Below are 24,454 nucleotides of genomic sequence, written 5' to 3'. Positions count from 1 at the left end.
ATTCCTTCAGTACTGCTTCAGGTAACAACAATACACTGTCTTGTCGTATGTCCAAGTGAGCAGCAGTAATATAAAATACAAAGCAAGCTAGGCAAGAAAAAATTTACAATCAGTTAAAAAAAAAAGGATCCCAGTTACGAACTAGCAACATAGTCCCACATTGAGGGAGTTGTCTACGAGATAATTAGTGATTCAATAAGCAGCGTTAACATAAGGAAACTTATTCAAATAATTCTTTTCAGGTGTACAAAGAAGTGCGCCGCGTGCCCGCTCGTGTTATGGAAAACGGCGTGCCAGCTCGAGGGATATATAACTTACCAAACGGGGAAAGCGCTGGTAGATACGGGGAAAGCGCTGGTAGATAGGCACAATGAAACAACACACAAACACACATACAAAATTTCAAGCTTTTGCAACCAACGGTTGCTTCGTCAGGAAAGAGGGAAGGAGAGGGAAAGATGAAAGGATCTGGGTTTTAAGGGAGAGGGTAAGGAGTCATCCCAATCCCTTAAAACTCACATCCTTTCATCTTTCCCTCTCCTTCCCTCTGGGTTTTAAGGGAGAGGGTAAGGAGTCATCCCAATCCCTTAAAACTCACATCCTTTCATCTTTCCCTCTCCTTCCCTCTTTCCTGACGAAGCAACCGTTGGGTGCGAAAGCTTGAAATTTTGCGTGAGTGTTCGTGTATTTTTTTTTATTGTGCCTATCTACCAGCACTTTCCCGTTTGGTAAGTCATGGAATCTTTGTTTTTTAATATATTTTTCCCATGTGGAATGTTTCTTTCTATTTTATTTATATATATAAAAACAAAGATGATGTGACTTAGCAAACGAAAGCGCTGGCAGGTTGATAGACACACAAACAAACACAAACATACACACAAAATTCAAGCTTTCACAACCAATGGTTGCTTCATCAGGAAAGACGAAAGGATGTGGGTTTTAAGGGAGAGGGTAAGGAGTCATTCCAATCCCGGAAGCGGAAAGACTTACCTTAGGGGGAAAAAAGGATAGGTATACACTTGCACACACACACACACACACAGATCCATCCACACACAGACAGACACAAGCAGACATTTGTAAAGGCAAAGAGGTTGGGCAGAGATGTCAGTCAACTGTCATCCGCCTCGACTGACATCTCTGCCCAAACTCTTTGCCTTTACAAATGTCTGCTTGTGTCTGTCTATGTGCGGATGGATGTGTGTGTGTGTGTGTGTGTGTGTGTGTGTGTGTGTGTGTGTGTGTGTGTGGGCGCGCGAGCGCGCGCGTACGCGTGTATACCTGTCCTTTTTTTCCCCCTAACGTAAGTCTTTCCGCTCCCGGGATTGGAATGACTCCTTACCCTCTCCCTTAAAACCCACATCCTTTCGTCTTTCCCTCTTTCCTGATGAAGCAACCGTTGGTTGCGAAAGCTTGAATTTTGTGTGTATGTTTGTGTGTCTCTCAACCTGCCAGTGCTTTCGTTTGGTAAGTCACATCATCTTTGGTTTTATATATATATATATATATATATATATATATATATATATATATGTGTGTGTGTGTGTGCGCGCGCAAGTAGTTATTATCTCTCATTATGTGAATTTCATGTTGATTCATACTCTTTGTGTTAGATGTTTGGCTGCCTCCCAGCACGGTTATTCGAAAATTGACCATCTGATCTAACACATCTGTCATTACTTGTCCACTTGACAGTGAGTGGCGTGTCAGAGGTGGACCTAGGTGTCCTGTATAGGATGGACAGGTACCAGGGAGGACTCAGGCTTTTGTACCGATCCCCTGCCCAATAAGTTTGAGGTACTGCCTTTTGGTCTTATGTCAAAGCGGTAGGTGGATCAAAACAAAACGTCCAGACACTCTGTGACCAAAATGGTACTGAAACAGAGGATGACAGACTAAAGGCCGAAATACTAAATGTCTTTTTCAAAGCTTTTTCACAGAAGAAGACTGCACTGTAGTTCCTTCTCTAGACTGTCGCACAGTGTGGTACACGTTAGAACAAATGGTGCCCGTCATCTGGGCTCCTAGATCGTAGTTGGGTCATTCCAGTGACTGGCAGAGTAGGTTCAGAATACTAGCCCTGTGCATGATATTTCAACAAAGCTCACAACCTACAGAATTGTCACCAGAACCGATCATGGCCTTTTGTTTCTGAGTAGACTGGAGGGACTGAACCAGAGACTTTGAAGGTCATGTGACAAGCAAGGCTGCAACTTCCTGCACTTGCACTATAGGGCTGAGAAATGAAGGGTCCCACTAAAAGCATCAGGTGTGCACTACACATCAGAGGCTGCCACTCAGGTAGACCACTATGTGTGGGATGAAAACAAGGGTTTTTTAGATTAGACAACTCTCCATCCATCCTGGTTGGATGGTGTAAAAGAGGGGTGAAGGGACCAAACTGCTTGGCCATTGGTCTTGTCTTCCGAATAAAGCAATGCCACAAGGGGGAGAATAAAACAAATGAAACGTACAACATAAAACGGAAAGAAAGAAAAAACCACAAGAACGAAGGAAAGAAAACAAACACTAAAAGGAACAAAAGAAGACAAGAAAGCAAGAGAGACACACAAGCAACAGTTAGAAGAGAGAAAAACAGGAAAGCAGATTACAGTGGCCGGCCGGCCATGGGAATAAAAAGGAGAAGCCAGCCACTCTGCAACACATGAAAACCTACACCCTAAAAGCACTAGGGTGGAGGAGACAGAGGGACAAAGGACACGTGCAAAAACTTAGATCAAATGATAAAACCCACCCTTAAGAATAAAATGTAAAACTAAAGCTGCTGTTGAGGCTTTGTTGCCCAACACCGAAGGTAGGGTGCTGGGAAAGTTAAAAGTCCGCCGCAGAGCAGGTAAAAGTGGGAAATCCAGCAAGAGATGGACGACCGTCATTTGTAACCCACAGCAACACCAAGGTGGGTCCTCGCAACGGAGGAGGTAACCATGCCTTAGCCACGTATGGCCAATGAGGAGCCGACAGAGGACAACTGATTCCCTGCGAGAGGCCCACATGGAGTACTTCCACACATTTGTAGTCTCCTTAATGACACACAGTTTGTTGTGCGTACTGTTATGCCATTCTGTCTCCCAAAGCCGAAAAACCCTGCTGTGTAAGACAGAATAATGCAGGTCAGGTTCAGAGAAGCCAAACTGGTTTCCACGTAGCCTGTTTGGCCAGCCTGTTGCCAAGTCCATTGCCTGGGATTCCCACGTGACCTGGGGTCCAGACAAACACCACTGAATGATCGGACTGTTCCGGGGCATAGATGGATTCCTGGATGGTCACTACCAAAGGATGATGAGGGCAGCACTGGTCAATAGCTTGTAGGCTACTCAAGGACTCAGAACACAGGAGAACAACTACCCAGGGCATGAACGGATGTGCTCAAGAGCACGAGACATAGCCCACTCTGCAGTAAAAACACTGCAGCCATCGGGAAAGGAATGCTGTTCAATATGTCCTCCTTGGACATATGCAAAGCCGACGTGACCATCAGCCATTGAACCATCAGTGTAAACCACTTCATGGCCTCGATACTTGTCAAGAATCGACAGGAAGTGGCAACGGAGAGCCGTGGGTTTAACTGAGTCCTTAGGGCCATGTCATAGGTCCAGGCAAAGCTGCAGCCTGGGTGTACATGAATGGACCCTCAAGTATAGGTGCTAAAGGCAAGGACTCCAATTCAGATAGAAGGGATCGGATGCAAACTGCAATTGTAAGCACTGACCTGGGCTGCTGATGCGGGAGATGAACCGCTGTGGGTGGGAAAAGAAGACGGTGATTCAGGTGTGCAGAAGAATTACGAATGTGTGCTATGTAACTGGTGAGCAGTTGCGCACGCCTAAACTTCAATGGAGGGACCTCAGCCTCCACCAGGGTACTGGTCACCAGACTCGTCCTAAAAGCTCTGTGGCTAGTCAAAGCCACAGTGGTGCATTGAGTCGAGTAAATGCAATGCTGATGGTGCTGCCAAACCATAAAGCAGACTCCCATAGTCAAGGCGGGATTGAACAAGGGCTCTGTAGAGCTGGCAGCAGCGTAGAGAGATCTGCACCCCAGTTGGTGTCACTCAGGCAGCAGAGGGCATTTAGATGCTGCCAGCACTTACGCTTAAGCTGACAAAGGTGAGGAAGCCAAGTCAATTGAGTGTCGAAAACCAGTCCTAAGAATCGATACGTCTCCACTACAGTGAGTGGATCGTCATTAAGGTAAAGTTCTGGTTCCGGATGAACCGTACGACACCGACAGAAGTGCATAAAACACGTCTTTGCAGCCGAAAACTGGAAACTATGGGCTAGAGCCATGATGGCTCCCTGTAGGTGCCGCTCAGCAACACCAGTACTGGTGGAGCAGTACGATATGCTGAAGCTGTCTGCATACAGAAAAGGTGAGATGGACGGCCCTACAGCTGGTGTTAGACCGTTAATGGCCACTAAAAATACAGATACACTCGATACAGAGCCCTGCGGGTCCCCATACTCCTGGATATGGGGGCAACTATGGGAGGCACCACCTTGGACATCGAAAGTACGGAGTGACAGGAAATTTTGGGTAAAAATTGGGAGCGGGCCTTGGAGACCCCACTCGTATAATGTGGCAAGGATATGATGTCACCAGGTCATGTCATACGCTTTTCATAAATCAAAAAATATGGCAACAAGATGTTGGAGTCTGGAAATGGTTGCCTGGATGGCATCTCGAGGGACACAAGATTATCAGTGGTAGAGTGACCCTAGCGGAAACCACCCTGGTATGAAGCCAGTAGGCCATGTGACTCCAGGACCCAACCCAACCATCAACACACCAAACGTTCCAGCAGCTTACAAAGAATGTTGGTGAGGCTGATGGGCCAAAAGCTATCCACATCAAGCAGGTTTTTATTAGGTTCTAGCAACGGTATGATGGTGCTCTCCTGCCACTGCAATGGAAAGACACCATTGCACCAGATCCGGTTGAAGAACGATGAGGAGATGTCGCTTGTTTTCAGATGAGAAATGTTTTAAGCATCTGACTGCAGATCCGATCTGACCCCGGAGCTGGGTCAGGGCAATGAGCAAGGCACTGAGGAGCTCCCATTCTGTGAATGGGGTGTTATACAGTTCACTGAGGCGTGTAGTGAACTAGAGGACTTTCCCTCCCATCTGCCATTTGGGAATGCAAAAAGCTGGGGTGTAATTCTCCAATGCAGATACTCGAGCGCAGTGCTCAGCAAAGTGCTTGGCAATTGTGTTTGCATTGGTAGATAACATGCCATCGATGGTAATGCCAGGGACACCTGTTGGGGTCTGGAACCCAAAAACACAGCTGATCTTCATCCAGACTCGGTAACGTGACCTATGGCACCCAATGGTCGAGACATACCTCTCCACCTCTCCCAACACTCCTGTTTACAACTTTTGATAAGCTGGCGAACTCGGGCACGGAGCCGTTTAAAGGCTATTAGGTGCTCTAGGGAAGGATGCCACTTATGTCACTGTAGAGCTCGCCGACACTCTTTAATTGCCTCAGCGACTTCCCGCAACCACCAAGGCACCAACTTTCACCAGGGGCACCCAAAAGAACAAGGGATCGCATTTTTCGCCGCAGAAACAATCGTCATAGTTACCTGCTCAACCACAACATTGATGGCGCCATGTGAGGGAGATTCAATGGTGGCAGCAGAGGTGAAGGCTTCCCAGTCTGCTTTGTTGAAAGCCCATCTGGGTAGGCGCCTGCGGGTATAACGCCGGAGGAGTGACGGGAAGATGGGAAAGTGGTCACTACCACACAGGTCGTCAGGTGCTCTCCAGTGGATAGAGGGAGAAGTCCTGGGCTGCAAAATGATAAATCAATGGCCGAGTAACTACCATGAGCCACACTGAAATGTGTGCCGGCCCCAGTATTTAAGAGTCAGAGGGCGAACTGAGACAGTAAAGTTTCGACATCTCTGCCTCGGCCAGTAAGCACGGTGCCACCCCACAAGGGGTTATGAGCATTAAAATCTCCCAAAAGTAGGAAAGTTTTATGGAGTTGAGCAATCAGTGAGCCAATATGTCCAGGGGTACTGCACAATCTGAAGGAACATATACATTGCAGACAGTTATTTCCTGTGTCATCCATATCCTGACAATCACAGCTTCAAGAGGGGTTTGAAGGGGCAGAGGCTCACTACATACAGAGTTCAGGATACAGACGCAAACTCCATCTCACACTTCATTATATTCACTACAGTTCTTGTAATATCCCCTGTAGCCGCGAAGAGCAGGGGTCCGCAATGCCGGGAAACAGGTTTCCTGGAGGGCAACACAGAACGCAGGTGTAAAGATTAACAATTGCTGTAGCTCAGCCAGGTGGTGGAAAAAACCGCCGCAATTCCACTAGAGGATAATAAGATCGTGAGGCTGGGAAGGCATGGAATATTCAATGAGGCACTTTACGTCTCAGGGTCACCTGCTGCCACTGACTTTTTTCCTGAGCAATCTATATCCATTGTGTCTGAGGGTCCGGCGAGATCTAGGTCCTCAGCAGACGCTAAAATCTCCACCCCATCCTCAAACACAGAGCTTGTACATAGCGGTGGTGTGGGTGCCACCGCAATTCCCTTGGTCTTGGGTGTCTTCTTTTTGGGTTTCTCTCACTGCTCCTTGGGTTTTTCTTGCTGGGAGGGCTTCACTGATTCAGTCTCAGGGATTGAGGATGATTGTGAACTCGCTTCTCCGGCTGAGAAGTGGGGACAGACATCCCCGATGGTTGGGGGGCAGTGCTCCCAAGGTATGTGGTATGGGAGCAACAGGGAGGGAAGTGCCCCCCACCATCAAGGGGGCAGATGTAATCTTCCGGCTCTGAGAGCCAATTGGAATTTGTGGAGCTGATAGGGCTACAACTGTTCTCGTAGTGGTGGCGTTAAGAGGTGGTCATAGCCGCAGGATGGAGATGCTGAAATTTCCTCTTAGCCTCAGTGTAGGTCAGTCAGTCCAGGTGCTTATATTTCATGATTTTCCTTTCTTGCTGTAAAATCCTGCAGTCTGGTGAACAAGGGGAATGATCCTCTCCACATCTGACATAGATGGGAGGCAGGGCACACGGAATATTGGGATGCAAGGACCATCCACAATCTCGATATGTGACGCTGGAAGTATCCACTTAAAAGCACTGCATTGGGGGAGGGGTACATGGCTTGACATCACAGTGGTAGACCATCACTTTAACTTTCTTGGGCAACGTGTCGCCCTCAAAGACCAAGATGAAGGCACTGGTGGCAACCTGATTATCCCTCGGACCTCTATGGATGCGTCACACGAAATGAACATCACGGCGGTGCTCTAAGTTGGCACATAGCTCGTCATCGTCAGACTGCACAAGAATGTCCCTGTGGAATATAATATCCTGGACCATATTTAAACTCTTATACGGCATGATGGTAACGGAAACAACCCCCAGCATGACACAAGCGAGTAATGCCCGTGACTGGGCAGAGGATGCCTTTTTTATCAAGACTGACCCTGACCGCATTTTGGACAAGCCCTCCACCTCTCCAAACTTGCCCTCTAAATGCTGAACAAAAAAACTGAGGGTTCACTGAAACAAAGGAGTCCCCATCAGCACTCATACATATGAGGTACTGGGGTGAAAAGGTCTGCTGCCATCCTTAGCCTGGCGCTCCTCCCATGGTGTGGACACGGAGGGGTCGTACTTCCTTGAGTTGTACTGACACTTGGAATGCTTAGAGACTGCTGGTGTGTGATCACCACCAAGTGATGATGTGGTACACTTTATCACGTGTCATCCGCCCTGATGCCACCCACTCTAACCAGGGGCCCTCCTTATGGGCACCACGCAGCTGCAGCAAAGGTCACCTAGCACGATAGCCATTGCCAGGAGTCCCGATGCCCCAGGGTGCTAGGCATCTACTCCTTGCCATACGTGGGGAGTTAACGGTGCAGGCATCAGCAGAGCAATCCCTGTGTGGTCAGGGGGCTACAACTGACAGGGTACGTGGTGGCCCCACCACAACAGACTGGCTGCCGTGCTGGATATCAGGTACACCCAAGGAAACAGGTCCATTGTCATCGTCAGTGCAGAAAAAGATACAGCACAATGGATGGAGGAAAACACACCCAGGAGGGAGACCTCGCACAACAGCTGGAGACTGAGCAGAAGTGCAGATCCACCTCAACGAATGATGCGACGGGTTTCAGCGCATGATGGACACAATACACCATGTAAGGCACCCTTCCCCAATTGGCTCGCTCTTTGGGAAAATTTGGAAAAATGGAGGTCTAACCCGACAGGAGACCATCACATAAAGGCCGAAACGTGTGAGACTCCTTTTAGTCGCCTCTTATGACAGGCAGGAATACCTCGGGACTATTTTAACTCCCACACCTGCAGGAGGATCCAATCCTCATAACAACAGCTGTAGGTGACACAGAAGCGTAAGTGTAAGGTAAGAAAATATAATGCCTCCTACGTGTGAGAGTATTAAAATCGTAGTAGTCAACTGCTGAAACTTTTGCAATGAAGTGCCACGAGTTAGAAGCGCTCCTGGAAAGTAGTGAAGCTCACATAATACTAGGTACAGAAAGCTGGTTGAAACCTGAAATAGATGGTAGTGAGATTCCTGGGGAAAATTTGGATGTATATCAAAAGGATAGGCTAATGAGAAATGGAAGTGGTGTATTTGTGGCAATAGACAAGAAACTCAGATCCACTGAAATAGAAACTGAAGCTGCATGTGAGATTGTTAGGGCAAGAGTCAGTATAGGGTTGGTCATAAAACGATAATTAGATCCTTCTATCACCCACCACGCTCATCTCCTGATGTAACCAAAAACTTTAACAGGAAGCCTCAGTTCACTTGTAGGCATGTTCCCCAATCATAATGTAATCACTGGTAGAGACTTTAACAGGGTATTACAATTTTTCCCTCTTGAAAATTCACTTTTTCACACATGTAAGTACATTTATTCTGTGTTAAGTAACTTAGGTATACTTTCCCTTGGAGTTGTAAAACCAATCCTTTGAATAATGAAGGTTTTATGTAACAGATAGAACTTCCAGACACTTTAGGAAACAAAACTCAGAAAGAAAAAAACATGTTTTGTAACGATCTTTGACATGCGTCAACATTTATACTGCATATTTTTGTATTACTGAAGTATAAACACAAATTCCACCAAATACAGCATGGCAGTTTCCGAAGCATTGAAGCTGAGATTTTGATGTGCTTTTGTCAGCCCATTACAGGTCAGGTCAATTCAGGTCAGGTCATCTCATCTGGCAATGACAGCAGATATTTAGAGCATAGAATACTTGATGTAGTCAGCCAATAGCAACATCATTGTTAAGTAGCGTAAAAACACAAATAAGGAAAGTTAATGGTTTAAATTAATATTCATACAGTACAGCTACAAGAAAAGCTAAGCTTTAACATAATATTGGTCATAAAAAAAAGCAGGATCCTAAGGGACAGTTTAAACTGCAGCAGCTGAATATTTCTTACAAGCACGGTTATAAACTTCACTGCTGTGCACCAAGCATTTTGTGGGTTAACTGGCTGAATACATGTTCAGTCAAGCACTTATTTTTCCACAGAAATGCCAATTACACGAGAAATTGCTCAAGAATTCGCTCGGTACTTTTTTTCTTTTTGAACAACAATTAGGTATGCTTTTTGCCATCATTGTTGCATAATTTATTATCTATGAAAGAATTAAAATAAATATGAAGAATTAACCCTGAAACTTGATCCTTTCTAGTGTGCATTACTCTTTAAGGTATATCGAACACAAATGTGCCAGTAAAATTTTACGTAACAGCATAACTGTCTGGTCTTTTGAGCCTGAAATTTTTCTAAGAGGCTGATCCTCACAGCTAAGCTCCGAATGAGATTCCAGTACTCCATAATTTAAAAAATTCATCGCACATTCTCACACTTAATATAATTAATCTTGTATAAAATGAAACCATTTGCAATGTCTTCCCGCAACCTGTAAAGAGTCCCACAGACAAGCAATGGATCGCAGCGATCCATCACATGAAATATTGCCTGCAATTTGTCGCTCATCATAACAGCCCACAAATGAGCAATTTCCCAAGCAATTGCAATCATTATTATGAATGTCACTGTGTCGACAAGTTCTGCTGTGGAAAATGAATTGCAATGTTTAGCAGCAGTTGCAGTTGATTCCATATCCCCACTAATACTTGCAAAACATAAATTTAAAATAGACTAGAATTACAAGTTATTAAACTTGTTTTGAAATGCTTTTCTTGGGAAATGTAGGTCATTTTACAGATGTCTTACATTTTCCACTGACGACAAATGGGTCCTGTAAACCAATACAATTCGTTTCAGGTTTATTAGCCCTCAGTTCCTTTTTTTTTTTATTCATTTGTCATATTGTTTAATTGCAATCTTCAGGACTACACAATTTATTCAATGTTTTTACACAGATGTTAATAGTAGCACTGCCGAGTACTACAACTCTTGTTATAAATTGTAAGAAGGAGAATTAGATTACATAAAATAACAAGGAAATTGAAAACAATATGCAATAGATTTGCTCTTAACATTTACATTAAAATGTCCTCCTAACATTACATTACGTATGTATTTCTCTTTAGAAGTTAAAAAATTTAATAACAAAAATCATAAGATGGAGCCCACTATATTGCGACTATTACTATCAACTTTCCATTGCTGCTACTTCTATAGTACAAGCTCCAAATGCTGCAAATCGCTGCAAAATCAAAGGATGTATTTTGTATTACTTCTTAATATAAATGGCATCTTCGGCTTCCACTTCATATGTGACCAATCACATGATAAGTAGCACATGTCGGGGCATGTTGTAGCAACTGGTTGCTGATTTCTGGTCACATGGAAATCCCTGGCAATCTGATAGATTGCACGCAATTTGTGCACGTGATATGCTTGCCCGGCAAGTGTGGTTGTGGAGTTTTGTTTTTGTTTCGCTTTGCTCAAGTTGAGTAAGAAATTTACGTTAGAATTTACGATTATGCAGGAACCCTGAACAGTCTTTTATGAGTATCAGTTCTTACCAGTCAAACTTACAAAAATTTAATTGAAAACTAAATCAACAAAAAATTCCTGAAGTTCTAAAAAATTCCCACGTTGTTCCTGGATTAAAAAATTCCCATGTTTTTCTTAGATTTCCCAGTTTTCCTGGGACATATACACCCAGTTCAATCATCCAGCAATTAATTGGGAAAATTGCAGTTTTGTTGGTGCTGGGCGCAATAAGGCACCCTGCAAAACATTACTAACTGCCTTCTGTGAAAACTGCCAGGAACACATAGCTAGGAACCCCACCCCTGATGAAAATATATTGGGTCTAATGGCAAGAAATATACTTTATCTCTTTGAGGATATCCACATCGAAACTGGCACCAGTGACTATGACGCGGTTGTGGCAAGAATGACTGCCAAAGTACAAAAGACAAATAAAACAAGCAGAAAGATATATATGTTCAGTAAACTAGATAAGAAATCAGTAGTGTCATACCTCAATGAGGAACTTGAAACTTTCAGCACAGAATAGGGGCATGAAGAGGAACTATGGCTCACATTTAAAAGAAAAGTTGGCCATGCACTGGACAGATATGTAGCCAGTACAACAGTTCATAAGGAAACGGACCTTCCACAGTATATAGTCACTATGAAGAAACTTCTACAGAAACAGAGATTACTGCTTGAAAGGTGTAAAACAAAGTGTAGGGCTCGAGGCAGAGAGATGCTGAATGAAACGTGCTTGGCTGTCCAAGAGACCAGTGTGTGAGGCCTTCACTGACTACAGTAGCAGAATATTGTCAAATGATACTTCATAAAACCCTAAGAAATTCTGGTCATGTGTAAAGGCTGTTAGTGGCACCAAAGTTAGTGCCCAGTCCCTAGTGAATGAGACAGTTGAAACTGAGGGTAAGAAAGCAAAGGCTGAAATGCTTAACTTTGTTTTTAAATGTTCCTTTAAGAAGAAAACTTCTGGAGAATTGCCCCAATGTAATCCTCGTACCACGAAAAAATGAATGAAATAAGTATTGGTGTCAGTGGTGTTGAGAAACAGCTAAAATCATTAAAATTGAACAAAGCTCCAGGTCCAATGGAAACCCTATAGATTCTATACTGAAGCTCCAGGTCCAATGGAAACCCTATAGATTCTATACTGAATCTGTGGCTGAGTTAGTCCCTCTTTTAACTAAAATCTATTGTGGATCCTTCGAACAAAAAACTGTGCCTAGTTCTTGGAAAAAAGCACAAGTCACACCCATCTACAAGAAGGGTAGTAGAAGTGATCCACAAAACTACTGTCCACTATCCTTCTCATCAATTTGTTGCAGAATCTTAGAGCATATTCTGAGCTCAAACATAATGAGTTATCTTGACCAGAATGATCTCCAGAATATCAACCAGTGTGGATTGTGAGAACATCACTCTTGCGAAACCCAACTCACGCTTTTCTCATATGACATACCGAAAGCTTTGGACCAAGGCAGTCACGTAAATGCAGTATTTCTTGGTTTCCGGAAAGCATTTGCTCAGTACCATACCTACACTTGTTGTCAAATGTCCAATCATATGGGTATCAAGTGAAATTTGTGACTGGATTGAGGACTTTTTGGTAGGGAGTATGCAGCATGTTATCTTGGATGGAGAGTCGTCATTGTGGTGACAGTACACGTAACTCCAGAGAGTACCGCACCACAACTGATCAGCCACACTCAAAACACTTGTAGTGCAGCAGCTGTATGGCCTGCAGTACAAACTATACCAAGGTCTGCCAGGGGTTGCAGCTGCCAAGCCATGGGCCCGCCTGAGCTAAGGCGGGCAGTTTTGTTCAATGCGCCGAGTTATGTACTGCCAAGTCTGAAAGCTGCATTGTTCATCTGTCATTTCCAAGAGTTAGACTCTACAGGCCAACTCTGGATTCTTTGTAGCCATTACTCAGAGGCACAGTGACAGGACTTTAATATTTCATAGGGCTTGTAACAATTTAAACATCTAATTATGCTGGACATTTCTCAAGAAGAAGCATCATTTAAGTTGAGTATTTCTTCATTTTAATAAATATCATTTTATAACTAACTGCTGAGAATCTTTCTGATGGACGATAACCTATGCCGCCCTCCAGCATTCCCAACAATTGTCAGATGTTCAGTTGTGCCCTAAGGGAATGTGTTGAGGCCCTTGCTGTTCATGTTGTAAAGTAATAACCTTACAGACAATATTAATAGTAACCTCACACTTTTTGCAAATGCAGTTCTTTGTAGTGAAGTACTGCATAGAAGCTGCATAATATGCAGTCACATCTTGATAAGATTTTAAAGTGGTGCAAAGACTGACAATTTGCTTTAAACGTTCTGAAATGGAAAATTGTGTACTTCACAAAACAAAACAAAAAAAAAAAAAAAAAAAAAAAAAAAAACATAGTATCCTATAATATCAACGAGTCATTATTGGAATCGACCAACTTGTACAAATACTCGGGTGTAATGCTTTGTAGGGATACGAAATGGAATGATCACAGAGGCTCAGTTGTGGGTAAACTTCGGTTTATTGGTATAACAGTGCAATATGTCTACAAAGGAGATTGCTTACAAACCACTCGTGTGACCCATTCTAGAATATTGCTCAAGTGTGTGAGACCTGTACAAATATGACTGACAGGAGATACTGAACATATACAGAGAAGGGCAGCATGAATGGTCACAGGTTTGTTTAATCTGTGGGATAATGTCACAACAGAGATACTGAAGGAACTGAACTGGAAGACTCTTGAAGATACATGCAAACTATCCCAAGAAAATCTATTAATAAAGTTCCAAGAACTGGCTTTAATTGATTACTCTAGGAAAATACTACAACCCCCACATATCGCTCACATCAGGATCATGAGGATAAGATCAGAATAATTACTGCACACAAATAGGCATTCAAACAATGATTCTTCCCCTATTCACTACATGAATGAAACAGGAATAAACCCTAATAACTGATACAATAGCACTTACCCTCTGCCATGCACCTCACAGTTGTTTGTAAAGTGTAGATGTAGATATGTCCTAATATTGTGTCGGATCTCCTTCAGCCTGCCGTAATGCAGCAACCTGAAGTGCCATGGACTCAACAAGAAGTTTGAAGTTCTCTCCAGATATAATGAGGCATAATGCCACTTGGGTCCATGTTTAGAAGTCCTCTAGAGATATAATGAGGCATGATGCCACTTGGGTCCATGGCTTCATTGGGTCTGCACCACATTCGAACTCTACCACCAGCTCTTACCAACTGAAATCTGCACTCATCTGACTAGGCCATGGTTCTCCTGTCACCTACAGTCCAACTAATATGGTCACAAGCCCAGGAGAGGTGCTGCATGCAATTTCGTTCTATTAGCAAAATCACTAATGTTGGTCAGTCTGTTGTCATAGTCCATAACACCAAAATTCGCTGCACCATCCTACCGTCCTAACAGATACGTTTATCATACCTCCCACATTGATTTGTGTGGTTATTTCATGCAGAGTTGTTTGTCTGTTAGCACTGACAAATTTACACCACTGCTTTCGATCACTAAGTAAAGGCTGTCGGCTACTGCATTGTCCATGGTAAGAGGTAATGCCCGAAATTTTGTATTCTCAGCACACTCTTTGACACTGTGGATCTCGGAATACTGAAATCCCTAATAAATAAATGGATCATGCCATGCGTCTAGTTCCAACTACCATTCCACGTTCTAAGTCTGTTAATTCCTGTTCTGTGGCCTTATCATGCCAGAAACCTATTCACATAAATCACCTAAGTGCAAATGACAGTTGGGTAAATGTGCTACCCTTTTATACCTTCTGTACGTGATACTACCAGTGTCTGTGTACGTGCATATTATTATCCCGCAACATTTGCCACCTCAGTGTATAGACATCAAGCATAAAATGGTTTTTTAATACATAATAATAATAATAAAAAAAGATATTACAGTGTGCCCTAACTGAAATCATTTGTTTGTATGTACACCTCTGGCAACGAATTTTCAGCATTAGATTTGTCTTTGAAAAAAGTGGAATTATTTTACTGACTCATTGCAAATGGTACTTTTCACTTGTGGTTGAAACTAATCTTTGACAACAGATATTTTGCAGCAGCTTTCAAACTTTAGCAACTACCCAAATAAGCATTATCGAATTACTTTAAGGACTGCAAAATTGCCCTCACTTCTGACACGATCAGAGAGCAGAAGTAATAGATTCATCATGTCTGTCAATTATACCTGTCAGCTACACCTGAGATGAATAAATCAGAATTAGTTGCTTGAAAAGGCAAGAAATGAAGAATCACTGCAGCGACAAGACAGAACCTTTAGTAGGTGATGATGGAAAAGTTGGCTGGAAATCAGTGTTTTCAGTTCAAATCCTGCAGCACACTGGGATTTTTAACAATTCTTTGTGATAGTGCCTGGACAAACTCTACTGTGTCAAGAATAACAGCTGCACCATGGTTAACATTCCACATAAAACTGCACTTTCTTAACCTGTATTTGTTAATTAAGCTGAGAGAAAAGGTCACCCATATTCTGACCATGCCTTGTATATGAACTGTGTTAAACCAACTTTCTTGTTAATGAATATTTTCCTTTCTCCCTCATCTTGTTTTTAATGTCTATGTATGATGACTACGTTTACAACACAGCGTCACCTGAAAATTTGACGTTTACATAGACTAGAAGAGCTGATTCCAAGTTGTTAAAAATGACGAGGAGTATATACAGTCAAACTTTGTTTACACTGTGTTTGAAGTGTTGTGTTACAGTAAAACATACAATGCTCTTGTATAGGGATGTTGGTTTTCCTCAGTTTGTTATTGATACTAGAGCTGAAGGGTGGATAATTAAGATGGTGAGGTGATGACTCAAGTAATGCAGTGCTGTCCTGGGCAACTATACTACTGGAGTCTTTTTTGTCCATGCCTTTTCCAATTACTTGCGGTTGGCTTTACTATTTATGTGGTGCCATCTACACAGCTAGTAGGCATCACCTTCACTAGGGGATACCTTCTTCATATCACTTTGGATATTTATCAACCAACTGGTCTGACGCTGTAGGTTTGTAGCTAATTGATACTGCTGGAGCTGGCACCTAAACGAAGATCCCTGTGGGTGGAGCAAGTGGCGTTTTGAACATCGCCAATAATACGATAAGCTGACCAATGAAGAACCTCCAGGCCGCTGACCAATGGAGATCAGCAGGACAGTGTTATAAGCGGCATGCTCCTGGGAACCAGTCTTCTAGTTCGAGGTTAGTTCCGTGTTGCCGGATGGCACTGAACATTCCATAGAGATGTTAATAGCTCGCTCTAACAGCAAACATTCAGCGTACATAGACACATGTCCATGTCTGCCCCCCCCCCCCCCCCCCCCCTCCGCCCCCATTATAGCTAGCCATGGCTGCAGTAAGTTGTCAACAACATAGCAGTTCTTCAGCAACAAGCTGAGTAAAATATTATTTTACTGTAAGAAATACTGCAACCAGTCACAAATTTTCTTGAAATGATTTTATTATAGCATTAATTGTTTCAAGCCTGAGCCCATCGTCAGATGCTAAGGCTGACTTCCTTGTAAGTTTTACATTTGTGTCCTTTGCTAGGTATGCATTTTTTACTGTTGTTCTTGATGTTCACTTTGATATACTGAGGAAGTTAGGCACTTTTTGTTCAACACTATAGCAAGTATTATTTTCATTAATTGAAGCTTGCACTTTCTGGAGTCAGGCACAGTTCTCTTTACTTGACAAGGTAATAACGACTCTTTTTTATGTATTTTGGTTGGAGAACACTGCAGCCGTTTTCGTAAATTACACTGTAGGAAATACAGTAGCCAGTACTTACTAAAAAAATAACTTCAGTGCTCATTAAACATGTACAAAACTGTAACTTACTTTGGGGTTTCTTTCTTTCCTTTGAGTCTGCGTGACTGTGGCTTCTCAGAAGGTTTCCTTCCAGGAGTTGGTGACACAGCTGGAACATCTGGTGGTGGTGGAGTAGGCCTGGATTGTGGCTGGGGCATTCTGCCAAAATGTATATGGTAAGAGCCATTGTAACTAGTAGTATAAATATGTGTGACAATCACTGTCTACAAAGAAACAAGTACACAGCTATTTCAATTCAATATGCTATTTCTCAAAGTAACTGGATTGCTTACTAACTACGAGGGTGAATCAAATATAAAACACAATTTTTGTTTTACATGCCTTTTTAAAAATGAAGAGTGGCATGATCTCTACTAATTGTTGCTTTCATTTCCACTGATTTTTACCTGTAGCTAAAATACTATCATGCCATTTCTTTAATCAGAATCACAATTTCAGAGCAAGAGGTAATGTCATCTGGTGCACAATGTATTATAATCAAGTTTTGCATTATAATCAATTTACTCACAACAGAGGGCATAAAAACGCCTGAAATTCTGAAAAGACTTGCGGCACAGTTCGGGTACAACACCCTGAGAAAGACTCACATGTATGCATGGTACAAACAATTTTCACGATGACAAGAAATTGTTGAGAATGCAGCACACGGATGTTACCCACAGACTGCATGACTAAGACGAATATTCACACTGTTAGCTGGTCTGTTGAAGATGATCCCCAAATAACAGTTGCTGAAATTGGTACTGATGTTGGCATAAGCTACGGAAGTGCCCAACAATCATTAATGATAACCCTAGATTTCATGTAGTGTCCACATGGTGGGTCATCATCTAAACGTTCAAATGTGTGTGAATTCCTAAGGGACAAAACTGCTGAGGTCATCAGTTCCTAGACTTACACACTACTTAAACTAACTTATGCTAAAAACAACACATACACCCATGCCCAAGGGAGGACTCGAACCTCCAAAGGGAGGGGCCACGCAATCCGTGACATGGCGCCTCAAACTGCACAGCCACTCCATGTGGCAGTCTTCTCCTCACTGCAGAAAAAAAATTTAATCATTCTGAGGTGTGTAAATGGCTACCAACACACTACCAAACTGAACGGGAACATTTTTTGCAATGGACTGTGACCTGCTATGGAACATGGGTACAGCACTACATCCCAGAAAATAAATAATTCGTGTGTGTGTGTGTGTGTGTGTGTGTGTGTGTGTGTGTGTGTGTTGTGTACGCGTGTCCCCCTCATGGCACAAAATGGACAAATCTGCACCCATTGAAGCAAGAAAACTATCTCTCCGCATTGCCAACTTTTGGCGCAAACAAAACATCCATATTATTAGAAAAGTCGTGCATTTTCAATGCGGGATGTGATCAAGATCCCCAACAACGCTCGATGCCACACAGCTAGCTGAACTCAACAAAGAATTCAGGAACTTTTGTGGACCACTCTAGAATATCTTTCCTATAGTCCGGACTTATCACCCTGTGACTTTCATTTGTTTGGGCCACTATAGGAAGCAGTTGGAGAACACAGATTTGATGATGATGGCACTGTCAAAGAGTTCATGCACAACTGGCTGCTGTTACAGCCACATTCATCTTACAAAAATGGGATCAAGAAACTGCTTATCCTCTGGGAAAAATGTGTTTCCCTTTAGGAGACTGTATAGAAAAATAAGTCTTATGCAGGAATTTTTTTGAAGCTTAAACAAAAACATTTAAAAAAAAGTCCGCTTTATATTTGATTCACCCCTGTGTATTTATGGTGTAAGGGAAAAATAACAAAAGTGTAAAAATATTCATTTAATTTACTAATATAAGTTTTCACTTCTTGTCAGTTATAACGATTACAGAGGAGTACTGCACTTACTATAGTTATCAAGGACATATGTTTTAGTAGTCTTTATTTTATAAATGCGAATATGTCACTGTGACTGTTCTTTCGAGGCATGGCTAGTTCTAATTCCCCATCTAGTAGGTCTGATCTGCATTTTGAGGGCTGAATCATACAGAGAAAGACTCTTAACACTGATCATTTACATTTGTTACCGAATTTGCCAGCTAACTCCATTTCTCCTTACTTATGGCTCACATTGATAGAAATTATGCAGAACACTAGTGACATAATCTCTAAATACTCTTGTTATGAATCTCAGAAATCTGTTTCACTATCCATGAAAGAAAAGAATTTAAATCTGTACGTCATTTCTTTTATGGGTTATTCCATAGTCTGTGGAATTAAGAAAATGCAGAACAACACGACTGAGTTTGTCAACAAATAGTATGAAACATATCGACATTTAAATAAAGTTACAGGAATAAAGTTGAAAGGCTCCATTAGACAATCCCTCACCAAAGTACAGCTGTAAGACTCAAGAAGTTCATTGTACTTCAGTTAGTTTCAGTGAGAAATAAATGTTCTTGTAGTCAATAGAAGTGTTTTGCTACAAAGACTGCTCCCATCTGAGACTTAACCAAATTTAGGGAAGGCAATTAAAATGCAGGTTCCAGATAGTTGCACAGTTAAAAAAAAAATGATAATGACAATTTTTTGCACTTAACTGTTTTTTCTGTCAACCATTTTAGTATTTTCTTATCTCTGAAATGTAAATTTAAGAACATTATGTATGTCAAAAAGGGGGTAATGCTAGCTGCATCCATGATGACAGAGAACAACTCTGGGAATCCTACCAGTTTTGGCTGGGTATTGGTTTGGTGAATACAAGGTTCCTGAACCAGGGGCTGATGAGTGCTCTTTGTAAGGTCTGCGCATGTTTCAGTAATCACCGTGTGGTACAACGTGTAACAGGGAACAGGGATCTAGGCTTAACTGTCTGGATCATGAAGATGGTAAAAATAAATATATCAACCTCAAGGAATGTTATGGGCCATTGGAAAAGGATGCTGTGAGGCTAGGGTATTTGCAGCAGTATTCCAGTTACACTGGGCTTGTCCAGTTAATTGGGCTCTGTCTGTATCAACCAACTTTCATCTTGCTAGTCTCTCTCGTGGTAACACCATGGTATCCAATTCCTCAAACAAAAACCCTACCAACAGAATGGCTACACTGTTTAGATGTATTAATACCAATACAATTAAGAGGGTTTTAGCTCCAAAAAGGGCTCTCAACTATAACTGAAAATTAAATGCTTCACCAAGTATCTTTTTGATTGATAAAAAATAGAAAGGGTTGTCTATAAGAGGTGTTTTCTTATGTACAAAAAGGCTTCTAGTGCACATAATGTATTCATGTCCTCATGAAGCATGAAGCCTATGCATGTCATGTCATTGGCTTGTGCGAGGAGTGGTGTTTATACTATTGGGCACAATAGTATAGTTAGACATTGGTCAACATGTAGTGCATTGAACCAGCGTAGCACATGGCCACTGTTGGTACCAGCAAAAATGCAAAAGTTGCAGAAGTACTTCTTCATTGAAAAAGGCTACTACAAAACTCTTTACCCATATGGGTGGTTGTTAAACTAATGTACAGATTCACAAAGTGCACAGAAACCTAAGACTGAAAATAAAATGAAGCCAAAATTCATAATACTAATTTGAAAGTCCACAAAGAAAGTGCTAGGTCATTACATGTCTACTATACTGTTGTGTTACAGGAGTAGTGAGTGTTAGTGAGTCACATGTGAATATTTATTGGAAGTCTGACTCAGGACTTGACTAACTCACCTAATGTGCCTGTGCAGAGAGGGTCAAAAGATGTCGGCTCTTACTCTGACAATATCTGCTTCTTGTCATCCAAGTTAATGTTGGGGTTACATCATCATCGAAGCCCCACCTCTATATTTAATCATCACGCAGGGCCATACGTGACCTGACATCCTCAGCCTCTGTCTCCTTCTAGTTGCTGTCAGATCCAGCAGTAACTGTAGTCTGGTTAAAATTACTTGATAGTTGGCACCTGTCACTTGCTGCTACAGTGTTGTCACAACTGCCGCCAGCTGCCGCTCGGTTATAAGCGACACAAATGCTGTTAATGCTGTTAATGTGTAACGTGGAACAGTTGGGGAGGCGGCCACCACAAGGTATGATGAACGAAAGTGGGATATGTATCTTGACAATTGATTTTAAGTGAGCAATGACTGAACAGTGACAGATGAAGCATTTTGTAGCCCTGTTTTCAAACTCGTGTCCTAACCTAACGACAATCTTATGATATGCTCTGTATTAATATACTAGAAAACAGTGATCAACAATTTGCAGCAGAACTAAAATCACAATTGATTTGTTCACGGTGATTAAAGCTAACCTCCACGAGTAAAGTCAAGACTTCAGTTTCAGTGCCAAAAGCAAACTGTAATTTCTTGTTGTCATTGTTTACCTAAAACTATCATCATACTGGCTACATAAGCTGCCACACTACCAACTAACGAGCAGTCCTGGTTGGCACTTTATTGCAGATTATGGGTGACACAAGCAGATTTCAAAAGAAAAAAAAAAATGATGGGAAGAAAACCAAGAGCTAATGAATAAGTCAATAAGATGATGTGGCTAATTATTAGAAACAAAATAAATTAAATTTAAATCTATTAACTGAATAAAAATAATAATCAAAGTCTTTAGTGTCTCAATCACAATGATTAATTGCAGCCTTAAAAAATTCAGTTTCACACAAAGTCAAGCAGAGCTTCTCTAATGTAGACCAATCTCTGCGATTGTAACAACAGTATGATTCAATAGTGTTTGGTTAGTACTGTGTATATAAAATGTATGTATTTCATTAGCATCGTTTGTGTGTGTGGTGGGGGGGGGGGGGGGGGGTTAATCACGTGTGATGAAACACAAAATAAAAGGGCAAAACCCAGGATTCGGGATCCAAACACATCAATAAAGAAACCTTGACAATGAATTGGAAGTGAACTAATTGCTGTGGCAGTCTGGCACCAGCGAACGGTTTGGGCATGACACTGAGTGCTCTGATTGGAAGAAACTAGCTCCAATGCATAACTGTCAACTATCAAGTAATTTTAATTAGATTGTATTTGTGATGCAACCAGCTGTACTATGTGATGGGTACAGGGTATGTCATGGTCGGTGACAAGGTTCTACCTCCATTGGCACCATCATCTGTGAAGGCCTTCAGCTGCCACTGCAGATTGCAGACTGTAGAGCTATGGAGCAGGTAAACATCAGCTGGCATGATTGGGGGGGAAGTTCTGGTAACTAATATGCCCAGGTGCCTGAATGTCCTGGGTATGGGCACCTTCTGTGCTGGTCACCATAGCTGAATCTGATATTTATGATGAATCAGCTCATCCCATCCAATCACGAATACAAAAAGCTGGCATCCCCTGTGGATGGTGATGACATACTGCATCCATCATGGGTTCCAGTCAAAGGTGCAAGCCCAGACCAGACATGGGAGTCAGCATGATAATGGCACTTGTGTGCAGGTGATGTAGGTTCACAGTGCCAAACACAGATGGGATCTGAACCATGCAGAATTTCAGGTGGGTTGCATCTGTTGACGAAGGTGGATAGGTATGCAGCAAGTGCTACCATAAGTGTTGATAGTCCAGTTTCCTGACTTTCTGATTTCCGTATCCTGAGCAACCACTCCATCTCAGGATTCAATACAGCAGTGACTTCTTCTACACTATTATACTGAAAGAAAATTAAAAAAAATCATGGCCAGAGCATAGATTGTAGCTGTCAGTGATGTGTTTCATACCCGTGTTACATATGGAAAATTTACTAATAACCATACAGCTATTCGGAATGGAACTGGCATCTTCTCCCACAGGTGCTTAGATTTGGCCATGGAGAGAAATGTTACATGAGGGCTGATTCATTTCCAGTGCATGGCAAGCCTGGACAGTGTGTTACATCAACAACTCAATTCCTGGTCAGCAAACGTAGAATCAAGCTTGCGCCTTCATTTCATCTAAATATAGGGCAATATTGAGGACAAATTAAAATCTCTGAAAGGGAATCAAGATAATCTGACAATAGGAAAGAGCATACAATTAATCTTGCAATATAACGTACATCACACCAGAAAATGCAGGAGAGAAAGGATCCTTCAGTATAACATGCAGCGCAAGAGGAGGATAAGAGAGTGGAGGGAGAGTTGAATCACATCTCAATAGCTTTCTTCTCCCATTCACACGAGTAAGACATCAGCTGTGGCATACACATGTTGATGCCAGAAAAAGATTGTCTTGAGTGGTACATTTGTCTCTTTTGGTAGATGTTCTGGTGACTCCTGCAGTAGCTACTTTGAGGGCAGTAACGGATAATTTGTCCAGGGCATGACACACATTGTCAACGAACATGAAACAGGAGGCCTCATGTAAGACAAATTCCTCATCTGTTACCACAGGTAGATGAAATAGAGCATCTATATCTGTATGTCATGTCATGGCCTAGTAATTATTTCATACTTGTAATTAATCAGGAACAATGTTGCAGGTGCTACACTAGGAGCCAAAAACAGCAGTTTCTACCAAAATTTTACTTCACACTGATGACAAAGATACACACATCAAATTTCCTGACTTCATGAATGATTTTAAGACCTTCTCTTCTATCTAATAAATGCCAACTGGATGTTTATGAAACAGGTTCATTCCTTTTTGTACTGTCATGCACGAGGTGCTAGAATGAAATGCTTACTGGGTGAAACTCCCTGACAGATTAAAACTGTGTGCCAGACAGAGAATCGAACTCGGGACCTTTACCTTTTGTGGGCATGTGCTCTATCACAGTTTCAATCTGTCAGGAAGTAGTTTTTCTTTTTAAGTTGTGAGAAAGTTTTCTGGCATTCATCACACCACATGAATGGCATGCCTTTTTGATGGAGCTGGTTTAAAGGGTGCGCAATGTGAGCAGTCCACAGTATAAATTTGCTGTAATAATTTATCTTCTCTAGTAAGTAGGTCTAATAATGAATAAGAAAATAAGGTGATGGCTAAGCTTCTATGAATATTGTAGTAAAAACAAATCCAACACTCACCACAACTGTACTAGTTTATACATTAACGTCACAAAAGATCACGAGATTGAAACAATGTACAATGAAATATATTCAAATAATTAAAAGAGGCGAAAATGTAATTGTAATGGGCAACTGGAATTCGATAATAGGAAAAGGAAGAGAAGCAAAAATTGTAGGAGAATATGGACCGAGAGAAGGAATGAAAGAGGAAGCCACCTGGCAGAATTTTGCACTGAGCATTTGCACTGAGCATAATTTAGTCATCACTAAAACTTGGTTTATAAATCATGAAAGACGGTTGTACATGTGGAAGAGACCTGGAGAGACAGGGAGGTTTCAAATAGATTACATAATGGTAAGATAGAGATTTCAAAACCATATTTTACGCTGTAAGGCATTTACAGGGCCATGTGTGGACTGTGACTGTAATTTATTGGATATGAAATGCAGATTAAAACTGGAGAAACTGCAGAAATGTCAGAAATTAAATATATGGGACCTGCACGAGTTGAAAGAACTAAAGGTTGTCCAGAGTTTCAATAGTTCACTGAAATGTAGCTAAGGAAAACAT

At 41.9% G+C, this 24,454-nt stretch overlaps 1 protein-coding gene across 2 annotated transcripts in view; it reads right to left on the bottom strand.

The window, feature by feature from the left end:
- LOC126482363 (histone-lysine N-methyltransferase 2D) overlaps window positions 1–24,454 on the bottom strand; it is a 182,378-nt gene that overhangs the window by 10,424 nt on the left and 147,500 nt on the right. For both annotated transcript variants that reach the window (XM_050106446.1, XM_050106447.1), the window contains one exon: window positions 16,933–17,061. In XM_050106446.1, the coding sequence (XP_049962403.1) occupies window positions 16,933–17,061 (129 nt within the window). The remainder of the gene's footprint in view (window positions 1–16,932; window positions 17,062–24,454) is intronic.

This window comes from Schistocerca serialis, chromosome 5, assembly GCF_023864345.2.
Source record: "Schistocerca serialis cubense isolate TAMUIC-IGC-003099 chromosome 5, iqSchSeri2.2, whole genome shotgun sequence".
NCBI classification, from domain to species: Eukaryota; Metazoa; Arthropoda; class Insecta; order Orthoptera; family Acrididae; genus Schistocerca; species Schistocerca serialis.
Note: the sequence above shows the minus strand (reverse complement) of the source record. Positions and strands in the feature narration are given on the sequence as shown.